This window comes from Cyprinodon tularosa, unplaced genomic scaffold, assembly GCF_016077235.1.
Source record: "Cyprinodon tularosa strain WSP-4 unplaced genomic scaffold, ASM1607723v1 ctg19, whole genome shotgun sequence".
NCBI lineage: Eukaryota > Metazoa > Chordata > Actinopteri > Cyprinodontiformes > Cyprinodontidae > Cyprinodon > Cyprinodon tularosa.
In genome coordinates, this window is record NW_024038678.1 from 2,284,759 (window position 1) to 2,299,998 (window position 15,240).

The 15,240-nt window shown below is 38.6% G+C and overlaps 1 protein-coding gene across 2 annotated transcripts; it reads right to left on the bottom strand.

Moving 5' to 3' along the window:
* Nucleotides 1–6,611: 6,611 nt before the first annotated feature.
* On the bottom strand, nucleotides 6,612–7,496 carry LOC119782183 (pro-glucagon-like). Of its 2 annotated transcripts, XR_005280646.1 has the most exons (4): nucleotides 7,390–7,496; nucleotides 7,206–7,302; nucleotides 6,864–7,016; nucleotides 6,612–6,742 (listed from the first exon to the last, which is right to left on the bottom strand). XR_005280646.1 is itself a non-coding variant. In XM_038283022.1 (3 exons), the coding sequence occupies exons 1-3, from the start codon at nucleotides 7,355–7,357 to the stop codon at nucleotides 6,703–6,705; spliced, it is 345 nt and encodes a 114-aa protein (XP_038138950.1). In that variant the 5' UTR covers nucleotides 7,358–7,386; the 3' UTR covers nucleotides 6,612–6,702. The 2 variants fall into 2 exon arrangements, 1 of the variants encoding a protein (XP_038138950.1); XM_038283022.1 differs by lacking the exon at nucleotides 7,390–7,496 and having other exon boundaries at nucleotides 7,206–7,386.
* Nucleotides 7,497–15,240: the final 7,744 nt, after the last annotated feature.

The window sequence follows — 15,240 nt, forward strand, 5'->3', positions numbered from 1 at the left end:
CACATATATGTACAGTGCAGGCTATGATGTAAATGGCACAATCGCTGAAAAAGAACGAACTTTTTGAGAGAAGCTATAAATATTGTATTATAATGTTTTATTTTAACGGCATGCTTTGTTGTGTTTTTTGTAAATACAGAATTTTAAAAATGTTACCGCTAATAATCAAAAAGTGAATAATAACAATAATATAGAATGGCTTCCAGCTATGCCCTCTGTCACATTTGTTACTTTTGGATTTTTTGAGACACTTTTCACTTTGTTGACGGAAAATGAATGAAATATATAGATATTATATAATACAATAGATATATACATGTATACATATGTGTCTATATGTGTATATATATATATGTATGTATGTATATATATATATATATATATATATATATATATATATATATATATATATATATATATATATATACAGGAGGACACTGTCACATTTTATTTATGTGCAACATGTTCACATGGATGTCTAAAAAAAAAATATTAAAAACTGGTTGTTTCCAGCACTGTTTTCAATGTTGGGAGAAATGGCGAATTGTGCAATGTTACTGGATGTAGCCTGATCATGACTTAAAAGGGATATTGTTACCAGCACATTTCTCACATAACTGTTGTATCTATCACATTCAGAGTACACATGGCACTCCTACAGACACACTCCAAGGAAACTCTACACTGCCCACCAGATTTACAGGTGATCTTTTTTCCCAGAAGGATGTCAGCAAGTGTGACTGAGTGCTTTTTACAAACTATGATACTGCCACCATCTAAAAACACACACAAACAGGAGTGCCATTGCCGCTCAACACACCTGCAACCATTTTCTCATCATCACTTTTCTTTTCTTAAACAGTCGGTTTTTCGTGTTCCACTCTATGGCATGTGCCTTTTTTCTGCTTTTTCTGCTAATTTGGATATCAATGCCACTCTGAAGCAAAATAAAGACGAACATGTAATCCAAATTGAGTGGGGTGGGAATTTGTGATGAACATTGATGATTAGGATTTGTGGTCAGGTGTTCAAGCGGAGTATCTTCCAGAAAGCCCAGCTCCATCTTACTATTTTCCAGTGTGTGATGTTGACATAATAATAATAACAGCTAACTCAAAGAATACAAATAATAAAACAAACAAAAAAAAAATCAAACAAAAAATGTCCTGTTCCTAGTGCTATGTGTGTCACTCACTTGGCTTGTGAAAAAGCAGCTTGCCTTCTGTATTTTTATTTGTTTGGTTTCTTTCGTGTTTTATGTTTCCATCTGAAATTTATTTTTGGATCAATATCTTTTTTAGCATGGTTTATTATGAGCTTTATTTCCTCCCTTTTTGCTGAAAAAAGTTATTTAAAAAGAAGTGCTTTTCAAACTGTTATCATTTGACACCCGGACAAAAGATGATCTGCAGTACAATACGCTGGTGTGTTGCACAACCACTTGGACTCTTGATTTAGAATATATGAAAGATTGTCTTCATTTGAGCACGAACCTTTTTATTACAAATAAAGCAGCCTTCCAGTTACAACCTGTGTGCCAAGTTGAATGTTTATAACTTTGTGGAAGAAAACAGGAAGGGTTTGTTGTGATAACAAACACAGCATCTCACAATGTTCTCATGGCCCATTGAGGCTTTAGACATTTTGTACATAAGACTGGATAAAAAGCATCTTATAACTAGTTTGGGCTTTTACTGGGCAATTCTAACCAAGGACTCTGTTCTGGTCAAATTTTTTCCTTGTATCTTTTTTATGTGTAGGGTTCCTTCTGGAAAACAACCTTACTACCTACTCTCATGTGTCTTACGTCTAGAACAAGTTTTTCTTGTAGGCTGGTTCTTTCATCTACTCTGAACAGCTTCCCAGTCATCCCAGTGTTTCACCACTGGGATGTTGTAATTTATTTACAACTTCATTTTGTTGTCATTTGACCAGACCACCATGGTTTGGCCAACTCAACATGTCTCCACATTTCTGGATCCTTTATATGGTTTATGGGAAACTACAAACCGCAAATCTTGTGGTTTTCTTTCATCTGTGCCCTTCCCCTTCACATTCCTTCACATTTTTGTAATGTAAAGCTAGTATTTTCCTGGTTAACAGTTCCTCCTTCCAGAGGTGTGAATCTCCTAAATAAACAAGGGCATCGTGGCTTCTTCTTTGGGTAATAGTCACTTTAGGTCATGGCTAAGTTTTCAGTTATGACAAATAAGTTTTCCTTTTTTCAGATAATGCATTAATCAGTGCTCTGTGAGATGTTGAAATTGGGGTTAGGGTTATAACCTAACCTTAATAAGCCACTTTTGCTTTGAACTTCCCAGCATGTTTCTCCCTGGCCTGTCTGCTAAGTTCCTTAGTGCCTGTCATGCAGTTTTCTGTTAAATTTCTTAGCCCTTCCAAAAACAACAATAATTCTTACAGAGGTTGATGAGTGTAAATATTTTTTACTGGATTTTATTTATGAGTAACAGAGTAAAGTGGTGAGTACAAAAGTATGTCACACTTCTTAGACTTGTTATTGTAAAAAAAAAAAAAAAAAAACCCATGCGTTTTTTTTTTCTATTTCACTATTATTGTCTTTTTTTGTTTGTCTATCAGATACAGTTCTGTTATATTACACTGAATGTCAGGGTTGTATAGCTGATCATATATTAGCCGTTGTGATGCACCTCATTTTGGATTCACTGCAGGGTGGAAGAATGCTGATTTCAACAGACCTTCTCACGTTTACATCTCGGCCAGACGATGAACTCTGTTACCCTAAAGTAGATGCTACATCTTTGAAATGTAGTCAAATTTAGCACATATATCTAAGGAGATATTCATAAACCTATATTTCTGATTCTGTTTTCTAGAGAAAAAGAGGCTGTTCTTTATTTCTCTGCTCTCTTCTTTTCTATCTTTAAAACCAAATCATCTTCCATGCTCTGACTCTCTCTCAAGTCACGTGTACTCCTCAACTCATATCATCCCCTCAATCCCTCCTCCCCTCCCGCTATCAGCGTTTTTCAAGCGCTTTGCTATTTTAAAACTCCCACCCGTATATTATCTAAACGTGGTGGCGAAAGGAGCGAAACCTGCAGCTTCGCTCGTGATTTATCAACCCTGTTTTCCAAAGCGGTATTGCTGTCACGTTTAACACCGGACAGCCGTGGAAGATTGCAGTCAGGTAGCGAAGAAGAGATGCAGAGAGAGTTCAGACTCTGAGGAGGGGGGAGGGAGAAGGGAGGTGGTTGAGCACTGCAGTGCAGATAAATTAATGCAGCAGTCGAGGCTGAGTCAGCAGCACACTCCCAGTTTGCCACTGGGCCTCATTTAGTTTTTACTGGCTGCACTGGTCGTAATTCGCGCCCAAAGAAAGACATGTCGTCCTTTGCTGAAAAAACAACAAATGGGGGCAGTAAATCGCCGACACCGCAGCCAAGAGAAGAGCTGTCCCTGGTGCTGAAGGTTGGGCAGCAGGACTGGCAGCCTGTAGTGTTTTTTTTGTTTTTAGGGTGGGGCTACACCGATTCGGGACAGCTTTATGAGGAAAACATAATTAAAACAGAATGCGGAGGGAGGTGGACGGGATTCAACCTAATTCGTGCAGAGCCATACCTACACACTCCGCTTTCCCTCATCCTCTATCATCTTACACCTCACCCCTTTTCTTAAGCGCCCTGACACACAACATGTAGTTTCTATGTGGGCAAACATGGGAGAGGCTACGTTTAAGGTTTTAAAGTGTCACTTACATTTTTGTTATTTTATTAAGTTGACTTTTTTTTTATCTATTTAGCTCAGATGTCAGGGTTGCTCGTGAAAGTACTCTCTCCACTTGGAAATAAATACAAGGGGTGAGAGTACTTTTATGCCGAGATCAGGAGTTAGCAATCTAAACAAGCGAACATCCATTCTGGCCCCGGTTTCTCCCAAATAAAATGCATCTGTAGATCCTTAACAACAGTAAGAACCTTTGGAAAAACACGCTCATTCAATAAGTAGGCTACCTATACACTGTTTGTTTTCATACTTCATTTTATATATAAAAAAAGGACTCGGTTCTACATAATTGTTGGTAAAACTCACTGGGAGAGTCTCTGGGTGGTTTAAAGAGACATATGTTGCACTAGAGCTGAAGGCTAAATAGCCCTGTGACAAAGCAATAGAAAGTAGTACTAAGTTCTCAACAGAAAGCAGACAGATGCAGGGGTTTGAAAAGATTTTATCAGCCCTCTTTATTCTGAACAGCAATGCAACAAACAGGTCTCAGGGGTTTGATGGAAATTATTTACGAATAAACTAAAGAAAAAATGTATTCAAAGAACAAATTTTGTCCCAATTATAATTTCCACACTTAATATTTGTCAGTGTAATTTTATGTTTAATTTTTGCCAATTAAAACCTAATCTGTTTTCTTTTTCTTTGCAATAAAGTCCAAAGTATGTTAATCTAGGATTAAAGAAATATTTTAATTTCATTCACATATTTTCTGTTGACTGAAGGTAATATTAACTCCGTATAAAGCCCTGAATTATGACTAAGTGAGTTTGTGGGAAGAGCTAAAGATTAGAGAGATCGCCATGAGTCTTTCTAGTCTGATTCTTAGATTTTGAACTCAAATGATAAATTAAACTACCAGCAGAAGCATTAAGAGGCTGGTCAGCAGGGGGAAAAGCAATAATGTCAAATTTCACACATATCTAAAATAGTATGAATAAATCATTACAAAAGGATTTGATTATTTGTTCTTTGTCTCATTCTTTATTGGTACTTTTCTAATTTCTTATCTGAAACAAACCTTTTTCTTAGATAATGAAAATGAAATAATAATGATACATAACAATAATAATATAATTCATTTAATTTGGGGCTTACATGTAAGTTTTCTCTTTGTTTTTAATATTTCTTGCTCCAAGTTTATCAAGTCTTGTCTTTTTTGTGCTGTTTTTTTTTAGTTTTTTTTTTTTTTTTACATATTGTATGCTTTTTGAAGTAAAATAATGTTTAACTTTGGTGATAAAATTAAAAGCTCTAGACTGCATTTTCTGACCAGCCAATCCCAATGGCAAACATTCTGGAAGGAGCAAGATATGGGGTGGTTCTGGGAAGAAACCAGAAGCTGTAGAGGGCTGTCCAGGTTTATGATCGGGGAAGCAGGACAGCAACCCTAATAATACAAGTGCAACATTTATTCTTCCAATTCACAATTATGCACAATACTGTATTTGTCTACCACATAAAATATCAGTACTGTTCATTATAGTTTGGGGTTTTAACATCACAATATGTACAAAGTCCAGTCAATATGGATATTTTTGTGAGGCACGGTACCAACAGGCCCTTAACCTTTAGTGACCGATCATACCTGTGGGTATTTTTCAAATTGTTACGTTGTTTTCTGTTCAGCAGTCCTGCTGAATTTATTCTCACAGTCAGACAAAGTGAATTCCAAATTAAAGGGGTTTTTCCTACTGTCTAATCCCACGTTGGGCCATCACTGAGATCAAATGACTTCCTGTATGTACTCAGCTAAGCTCTATTCCCTTTGCCTTCCACTCTCCTTCCCTATATTCATTTTCTGCTCCAAGAAAAATGACAAAGGAGGAATGATAGAACCCAAGGAGTGGTTGTCAGGATCTTCATTGCATGAAGAGGTGCTATTTTTGAACAAAACCACCTGAGTGAGAACTAGGAGCACTCCACATATATTTGTAATATATAGATACAGGCAGCATAACACCTACACATTCGCCATGGAATGCATCCCACTGTTTTTCCTCCACCAAACTAAAATCCACTATCCCCTCCCTTCACTCAGTTTTAGCATCATTTATTACATAAGATGCAAATTTGTATGGACAAAGCACAAGATGTGCACCGCCTGCACTGCAAAAGAAATTTATTCAGTTTTCTTTAGAATAACATAAAGCTTGTTCTGCTAAACATTTCCCAAATGGACCATTTCTCTGCATGAGAGGCACTATTTTTAAAACAACAGCACCCACATGTGGGCAAAGTGACTACCACGAGCAGCAGCTGAAATTCTTTTTTCCAGAATCAAATATTGCAACCATTTGGGAATCCCTGACAATAATGAACCCATTAGGTTGTACAGGACTTCAGTCTAAATTCTCTGGAAAAAAGTATAATTAATTTCCATTGTACTTAATTTGTATAATAATAATAATAATAATAAAAATAAAAAAATTTGAAAAACTATTCCAGTGTTTTCAGTATTGTGGTTCAAATTGATTTATGATCAAACCAGTTACTTCCATTCAGCCTGATTCAGTTTCATTCAGTCCATTTCAGTTCAATAATAATAATAATACCACAGTGTTAGATTCGGTTAATCATAATAGAAAATGCTATATATGCTGACCCCAATTTCGCGTTATCTTAAAATCATGTTCAATCACCCAATAAATAAGTTATAAATAAACTTTTCCAAAGTGTGAGTTTGTATTCAATTTATATATCTACTGTTACAACACTCCAGTAAGAGCAATTTATTTTCAAATTATAAAAAATGTATCCTATAGATAAATTTTTTAAAAGCTTTGAGACATTATTTCAAAACATATTAATCATTTTATTTAAAAGGTCAAACTTAAATGTACAAACGCCCAAATTTTATTTGACAATACATTAGCAAATTTGAAATGAACATTACTATTTTGTTAATCTACTTCAGAGGAGGAGTCTTCTTTTGTCGTCTCATGCTTCTGTTGGAATTTGGAGCAGGTTCTCATGACATCTGCAAAACATATAAATACCTGGTTGTTAAAACTACATGTGATGTGGTACTACAAATCATCACATGCTCTCCCTGTTTAATTAAAGCGAAATCTTTAAACACAAAGATTATTTATGCTCACCCCGCCTCCTTGGTGATGGCCAGCCACTCCACAAAATCTTTAGCCTTCATCCTGTCAAGGTTGTTGATGAAGTCGCTGGTGAATGTTCCATCCGAATGCCTTTTTAGGTTTTGGATTATGTTTGGCCCACTTTCTCTCTTATACAAAATTCGTCTATGAAAAATTTTACATAAAAAAAAAATTGGCCTTTAAATTTTTTATACGTTCTTATAATACATAGCTACCGATAAAAAAAACTTTGAGTAAAAAATTTTGTTTTGATTTATTTTTTTCTTTGTTAGCCAAATATGTTTAACCAAATATGAAATAACTAAATATGAAATATAAGAGTTGTAAAATTACCCATGTTGTCTTCTTTTATGCATAGGCATCTCCTTCGTTCTTGAACAGAACAAAATGACCAAAACACATAAGATCACTATCTTCATCCTCAGATCACCTTGTAGAAAGACAAGCACAAAGAAATACAATAACAGTTCATCCTGTGTTTCCATCGTTTAGCTCTTATCTGAATACTTTCTCATACCTGTGGGACACGTAGCTTGTTTTCAATGAAATGTCGCTCTTGACTGTGTTGCACACATGCAGAGAATATCAGGAAAGACCAAGATAAATCCTGCAAAACGTTAGAGGGTGCTCTGTACTAGAGCCGTACTGCAACAAATTCATCACTTTATAAAGGCATCAGGCGTCACCAGGTGACACATAGGTCCCACTCCACAGCTGATGACCCTCTCTCATTTCAGTCCTTTGGATTGCAGCTGATCTGAACTATAGCAATATCCAAGCTCTTCAAAAGTCACAGGTTATAACCCCCTACCTCTTAGTCAGACAGTAGCAGGTGTGAAGAAACGTTGTTATTGTGTTTTGCGCCAAGAGCACGACCCCTAAACTGTATAACTCACTTCTTTAATGTTTAAAAATAAAAAAAATGGCCATGTTATAAAACTGTTTAAAAGTAACATTCCTCTGTCTTGTTTTCCATAAAACAAATTTTGGATTAACTCCTACATAAAAAAAGTTGACTTTGAGGCTAGAGGAAACCTATAGATACGAATGTTTCAAAGAATCCTGAAGAGTCTTGTGTATTTGGGTTTAATATCCTTTATAGAAAAACAGAACTAGAACAGAATTTGCTTGTGTGGTTTATTCAGTCTTATAAAAAGAAATAATACAGCTATTCTGTGAGAAACTATGAAACTTTTTGGAGAAAAATCTGTGAAAAAAACAAAACTAGAAATCACATTTTCAAGCAAAGGGACACAGAAGACAAGTTAGTGTCTTAATGAATAAAGTAAGGAACAAAATAAACATCTGGAAGAATATGTTGAAGGAGGGAGATGAACATGCAAACATGCAAAACACTTTGTGTGTCAGAGAGCTTAAATTGCAAATTGAACCCTGAAAATACCAATCCAACAGTGAAACAAGTTGGTGGCAGCATCGTGCTGAGGTAAGCATATTTACTCAAGGGGATCAGAAAGCTTTTTTTAGTTTATATATATATATAAAAAAAAATAACTGAATGGATCAGGACCTCAATCATAACAAACTATTGTACATGACAAATACATAACAATACATAACAAACTTTGACAACACTCAGGTGTTCTAGTTCAGCCCTACTCTGTACATCCAGAACTTGAACCAAACATGGAAAAGCAGCATTTAGTTCCTATGCTCTACTTATCTGGAACAAACTTCTAGAAGACTGTAAAAGTGCTGAAAGTCTGAGTTCTTTTTTAAGTCGAAGTTAAAAACCCATTTTATTTTGAACTGTCTTTTACTGTTGAAGTTCAACTTTTAACTGAGGTGTCATTAGGTTAAGGTTGAGGTCAAACTGTTTAATTAGTTTTATTACTTGAGTCATGCTTTGGTTTTATTTCTTTTTTAGTTTTGGACCAATTACTCCCACTTCATGGTGAATTTGAGTCACTTTCCAACCACCAGTTAGCATCATAACTAGTTCCATCTACTCCCACTAATTATTAACTTGCTTCAGTCTCTATATACTTGCCTCACTCTCTACTTGCTGCCAGAATGTAAACGATCACTCTGCTTGAGTGTGTTCCCAGAAGTTTGTTACCCTACCTTTTCCTGCCTTTCAGCCTTATGGAAACACAGTGGCTTCTGGCTATAACTTGTGATCACCAAATTAAGCCTCATGAAGCCTTCCAACCCAATGCTTTGCCCAAAGGTTCGTTACTTAACGTTTCATTCATTGCTCACCAGTGTCATCTGCTGCAGCACAGACACTGTGACAGCTCTTATATCTCAAAAATTAGAAAAGTGCAATATGTGCAATATTGTCAAAATAAAGGTTTGTTATAAAACATGGCTTACTAATTTTAGTTATAAAATGATTTATACCAAAAATGATCCCTCTAATGTGTTGACTGTCTGTGGCAATTGTTTTAGTTTGCCATGGACTGATTTTTGTAGAGATGGGCTGTAAGCTTTCCATTCTTATTTCCTGAAAATACTTAAATTCTAAATTATCTTTTCACAAGACTCCTGTTTGAGATCCTTTATAGTTAGCTGCCCAAAATAGTTCAGTCTTCCAACAGCATTCAGTTCTATTTCTTCTGTGTGAGACTGTGTCATTGCTGATGTCAAAATGTCAAAGTGCTAGTGGATGAGTATTTGGGTCTTCTCTTTATTAAAGAATATGACTACAGTCCTACCCGTTCATGCAGTCCTACCCCTGACGTTGTTTGAGGACAGAAAAAATCAAACGCATAGGGTTCTCTCTCTTTCTATGCCCAGCGGATAGATGCTGCAAATTGTCCAGAGGCTAAGTTGTGATGGTAAAATTACTAAAAAACAGACTGTAACATTTCTCTTTGAGCTTCAGGAACCTTCAGACGTGAGATAAAGAGAGTGGAGGAGGAGAGTCTCCCTTGACGTGTGCCTGGCTGAACAAAATAACTCGTTTGCTTTAGGCCTTCCATGTTAAAGTGTACTATGCTAACATATCTGAGCTGTTGTTTATAAAAATAGAAAAAGCTTTATTTCACTAAGGGTGTAAACACTAATGTCAAATCAATGTCTTTTCTCATTTGCTTATTACATTTTTATTACCAAATTATGACCAAAAATAATTTTATGGAATTCTTGCCTGCTGTCATGGCTTTTAGGTGTTTGCAGACACAGACAGGGGAAACAGAAGAAGTTTAAGATGTTTGACTACAGAAAAATAAGGTCAGTTCAGAACAGGAGCTGCAGACGAGGTTCGGAACGTCAGTGTTCGGAGTTTTGCGGGAGGAAAGAGGAAACTCATTAGGACTAAGAAAACCAAAAGAAACTTGCACTCTTGCTGCTCTGCTTAATGCCAGGTATGGATAACCTATCCAGGGAGGGTGAGTGGAGGAAAGCGCTCTGTAACTCACAGCTCTCCATTGAGAGGAGGTGGCTGATCTACAGGTGGGACTTAAGGCAGATTTATGCTTCTGAAGCATAGCCTCTGCAACCGTCAAATCTGTCTCTGTGTGTGACCACGCCCCCCGCGCAGAGGTTCTCGAAAGCGTTGTTGCTCACGTCAAAAAAATCCTAACTACATGTTGGACGGTTGCAAACCCGCGCAGACTTCAAGCGGAAGTGCACAAACAAAAAGCAGCTGTAAATGGTCCTTGGTAAGCCTTTCCGGCTGTCTGTGTGGTTGTCCTTCTTGACTCGGTGCTGGGGCGTGCCATTTTTAAAAACCGAGGAGTATTAACAATGATAGATGACCAAAATAAAAGGTTGATCGAGGAGGCTCTGAAGTACAACCACTTGTACGATGCCTCAGACATGTTATTTTGGAAAATAAACAGCGCCGCTGGCGCTGTCAAAGAAGTTCTCGTGACCATCTGCTGAAGTTCTCACGAGTTCTCGAATAGGCTCCCCCTTGCGCTCTGGCAGGAAACTGCTGTACGTCCCTAGAAATTCCAGACTGATGTTGCAGAAGCATAACAGCAAAACTGGTTCGCAACCAGACGCAAGCAACATTTGATGTGTCCGGTTGCAGGAGTATAATCCGTCCTTTAGGTGGGGGCCCGAGCAGCTCCGCAGCAGAGGCAGGTTTGAGGAGCAGCTGAAGAAACCAGTGTGAATCAAGGAAAGGCGTCTCTTGTCTGACTCAGTAGTACCGAGGGGGCTCGAGGGGATCACCAGAGCAGAATCTGAGCAACAGGGAATCAGAGACCAGTCCTCAGAGCATGGAGACAGGCGGGTGAGCAATCCAGAGCTCAATGAACTGAGGGAGACAGGAGAAAAGTTAGAATCAGGAATCCAAAACATCAGGTTTCAGAGATCTGTCAACAGGACAGAGGTCTAGGCGTACCACAACGATTTAACACTCTGCCGTCTTTCAGCTGACTAAACGCTCCTCTTAAGCTCAGTGGAGGAGCCTCAATTAGCCGCAGGTGTGGGACCATGTCCACCTGTCAGTAATAACCACCTGTGGAAGAGAGTAAGCAGAGCAGAGAACACCGAACCCTGACACCTGCTAGCCTACGCAAAGAAGGTAAAATTAAATGAAGGTTATTGAATTCCTGATTGACCAACTCATTTATATTTTGCCAAATCGCAGAGGAGAGGAGATTAGCCTAGAGCGGAGGTCCCCACCCCCCTCCTCTGCACGCCGTTGCCTGCGCGCAGGTGATGAGCTTGTCGCAGATATTTTTGATTTATGCCCAAAATTGAAGCATGATCTGAGCAATGTTATTCCACACCACAATGCAAGAGGGACAATCACGAACTAGCTCTAGGTCTAGATACGTCTGAGGCGGTGAGGAAATGGGGACAAGTTTGTGCGACAACGGATGAGATGAGGGCGAAAAAAGGGCAGATTATACTTCTGAAAACGCACACATCAAATGTCGCGAACCAGTTTTGCTGGTATTCTTCTGCATCGTTGGTCTGGAATTTCTAGGGCTGCACAACAGTTTCATCCCTGAGAACGTCGGCGCTGGTGGGAGTGTTTATTTTCCAAAACCATGTCTGAGGCATCGTACAGGTGGTTGTACTTCCGAGCATCCTTGATCAACCTTTCGTTGTGGTTATCCATTGTTGTTATTACTTTTTAATAATGACGCGCCCCAGCACCGGATCAAGAAGGACGACCACACAGACAGCCGCAAAGGCATACCAAGGACCAATCACAGCTTTTTTTTTGCCTGAGCACTTTTGCGCGGGTTTGCGACCTTCCAACGTGTAGTCAGGATTTTTTTGAGATGCGCAACGACTGTTGTAGAGCCTCTGTGTGGGGGGCGTGGTCATGCACAGAAACAGATTTGACGGTTGCAGAGGCTATGCGTCAGAAGTATAAATTGGCCCAGAGTGGGGATCCAGGTGAAAAAAGGGTCTTAGCATTCTCCTGCACCTCGCTCTTCTAGCTGGTCGAACTTCACAAGTCATTTTCCACAATGGCGGTCATACAAACAAAACATGCTGGTCAGCTAGCAAACAGGAAATACGCATAGTTTAGAGCGGATGTAGATTTGACAAATCAGAGGCCTCCTGTCTGCAGCTCTGTCTGCAGTCACATACAATTTGGGAGAGGTGAGGCAGAGTGCCTGCGGAGGGGGCTGGGACGTCTCTGATTCACAGGGACACCTACGCAGACAACCTAGTTTTGAAGTATAAATCAGCCTTTAATCAGTCTTGAGTCTCTGGGCAACTACTGCCCCCACAAGCTTTCAAACTAGTGGCCCTAAATCAAACCCTAGTTTCACATACAACTAAACACTGGTTTGTATTAAATATTACTAAGGATGAATAACACACCCTACATAGTAATCCCACTATTATGACCCTGCCCAAATCTGTTATTATGAACCCTAACTCACACCAAGTTAAGCAAAACATCAAGACCAATCACCACTTAATGTACCACTAAGTCCCACCCATCATTTCAATATGACAGCCCCTCTAACCCCTAAAAAAACTATTTGGACCAGAATGCATAAAAAATACAGAATAAAAAAACCCAACCACGCAACATCAAAGGATTAGATATAGAATCCCCTTCATTTTGACAAAGGTCACTGAGAGCTTAAATCCTTCAAACTGCTTTCTCTTCTGAATGCAAGTTCTTCAAATAGTCGTCAAAGTAAAAATTATGTCCAACTGTGTTCTATACATCTGAAGAAAAGTGTGTGCAGTTGTCTTCTGCTGTCTTCCGAAGAGTGTAACTAGCACAACCTGGGTATGAGACAGCATTGGCTCTTGGTCCAATTTACCTTCAGGCCACCACGAAAATCAGAGATAGTCTCTATCCTCTTCAGCCAAGTTCACCTGATAAAACACGAACTTAATATCTCCCATAAAAGCTACTGGCTCCTGTCTGAATCTGACAAGGACTCCCAAAAATTAACTCTTCAGGTTTGGCCCTTGAAGAAGCTGGTTGTTGAGTGTAGCTCCTTTAAATGCAGCTGAGCAGTCAAACACAACATTCAGAGAACCATTTCTGGGATGATGTACAGCATGATGGGAGAAAGTGATTAAGAGGACCAATTCTCTTCACTATATATATGCTCCCAATCAGCTATATCTGTCTATGAATCCAGATGAAGCTAACCCATTACATAGATTACAGGCATGTCTTAAAGACATAAAAACCTGGATGTCTCTTAACCTTCTGCCTCTTAATGCAGAAAAAACAGAAATTATAGTCTTTGGACCACAGTTTTTGAAAAAGAAGCTGATTAGTCAGTCACTTATTTGGATGGGATTAAACGGATTTCAGATAATCAAGTAAAAAATCTCTGTGTTATTTTTGATCAGGACCTGTCATTTAAATCTCATATCAAAGATGTTTGTAGAATCTCCTTCTTTCATTTACAGAATATTGTAAAAGTTTGAAATATCCTGTCCAGGGGTGAAGCTGAGAAACTAGTCCATGCATTTGTTATTTTAAGGCTGGACTATTGTAATTCTTTACTATCAGGAAGTTCCCAAAATGTAGTTAAAAGCCTTCATCTGATTCAAAATGCTGCAGCCAGAGTTCTGATGAAAATTAAAAAGAGAGATAATATCTCTCCTATCCTAGCTTATCTTCATCGGCTTCCTGTTAAATCCAGAATAGAATTTAAAATTCTTCTTCTCACATATAAAGCCTTAAATGGCCAAGCTCAATCTTACATCAGAGATATAATTGTTCCTTATGTTTCTAACAGAGAAATTCACCCTCAATCTGCAGATTTATTATTGGTTCATAGAATTTCTAAAAGTACAGTAGAATGGGAGGCAGATCTTTTAGTTATCAGGCTCCTCTCTTACGGAACCAACTACCGTACCAGTTTAATCCATGAGGTAGACAGCTTGTCTACTTTTAAGGGTAGGCTTAAAACTTTCCTTTTTGACAAAACTTATAGTTAGAGTGGCTCAGGTTATCCATTGCTATCTCTATAGTTATGCTACTATAGGCTAAGACTGCTGGAGGACATAGGGACCCCTTTTTCATTATTCTGCCTCATTCTATCTCTATTCTCCCACTCTGCAGAATTTGTTAGTTCAATCTCTAATGCCATGGTTTCTCTGCTTTTTGACATAGTAGCTTATTCTGGTATGTTCTTGTTTGGCTGAGGACGCCATCCTGGAGAGAAATATTAGCTGTGCTACTGCCATCAACACTTTGTTTCTAGATGATGGAGCTCGGCCTGTTTTTCAGTGTTGTCCTGTACCTCTGACTGTGACTAACTTGATGTTCTCTCTTCGTCCTGTGATGTGGCAGCTGGCTCGGACCTCGTCTGTCTGGCTGTGTGTTTTTCTGGACTGGGCCGCCTGTGGAGCTGGTTTACAGTTGCCTTTTGTATCTTTGCTGCTTTCTTTTGTCTGATTCTGTCTCCTTGAAGCCCAGTCAGCCCCTGCAGATGGCCGCTCACACTGAGCCTGGTTCTGCTGGAGGTTTCTTTCTATTAAAAGGGGTTTTTCCTCTCCACTGTCACTACAACCGTACTTGGTGTGAGCGATTGCCTTCAAGTCAATGAGTTGATGCAATCAACTGGTTTTTCTTAGATAGAAATCTTTGAATCAATTTGACTGTATGATCTGGTTGAACTGTGAAGTGCCTTGAGATGACATGTGTTTTGAATTATTTTAAATTGGCACTATATAAATCAACTAAATTCAATTACATCCATCCATTTTCCCTTACGATTATCCCAAACGGGTCGCGAGAAGTGCTGATGCTCATCTCTGTCCATCAATGGGCGAGAGACGGGGTACATCCTGGACAGGTCGCCAGTCCATCGCAGGGCAACACAGAGACAAACAGGAAAAACAACTATTAAAACTCACATCTAAGGAGAATTTAGAGAATTAACCTAACAGTCATGTTTTTGGACTGTGAGAGGAAGCCGAAGTACCTGGAGAAAACCTACGCATGCTCAGGGAG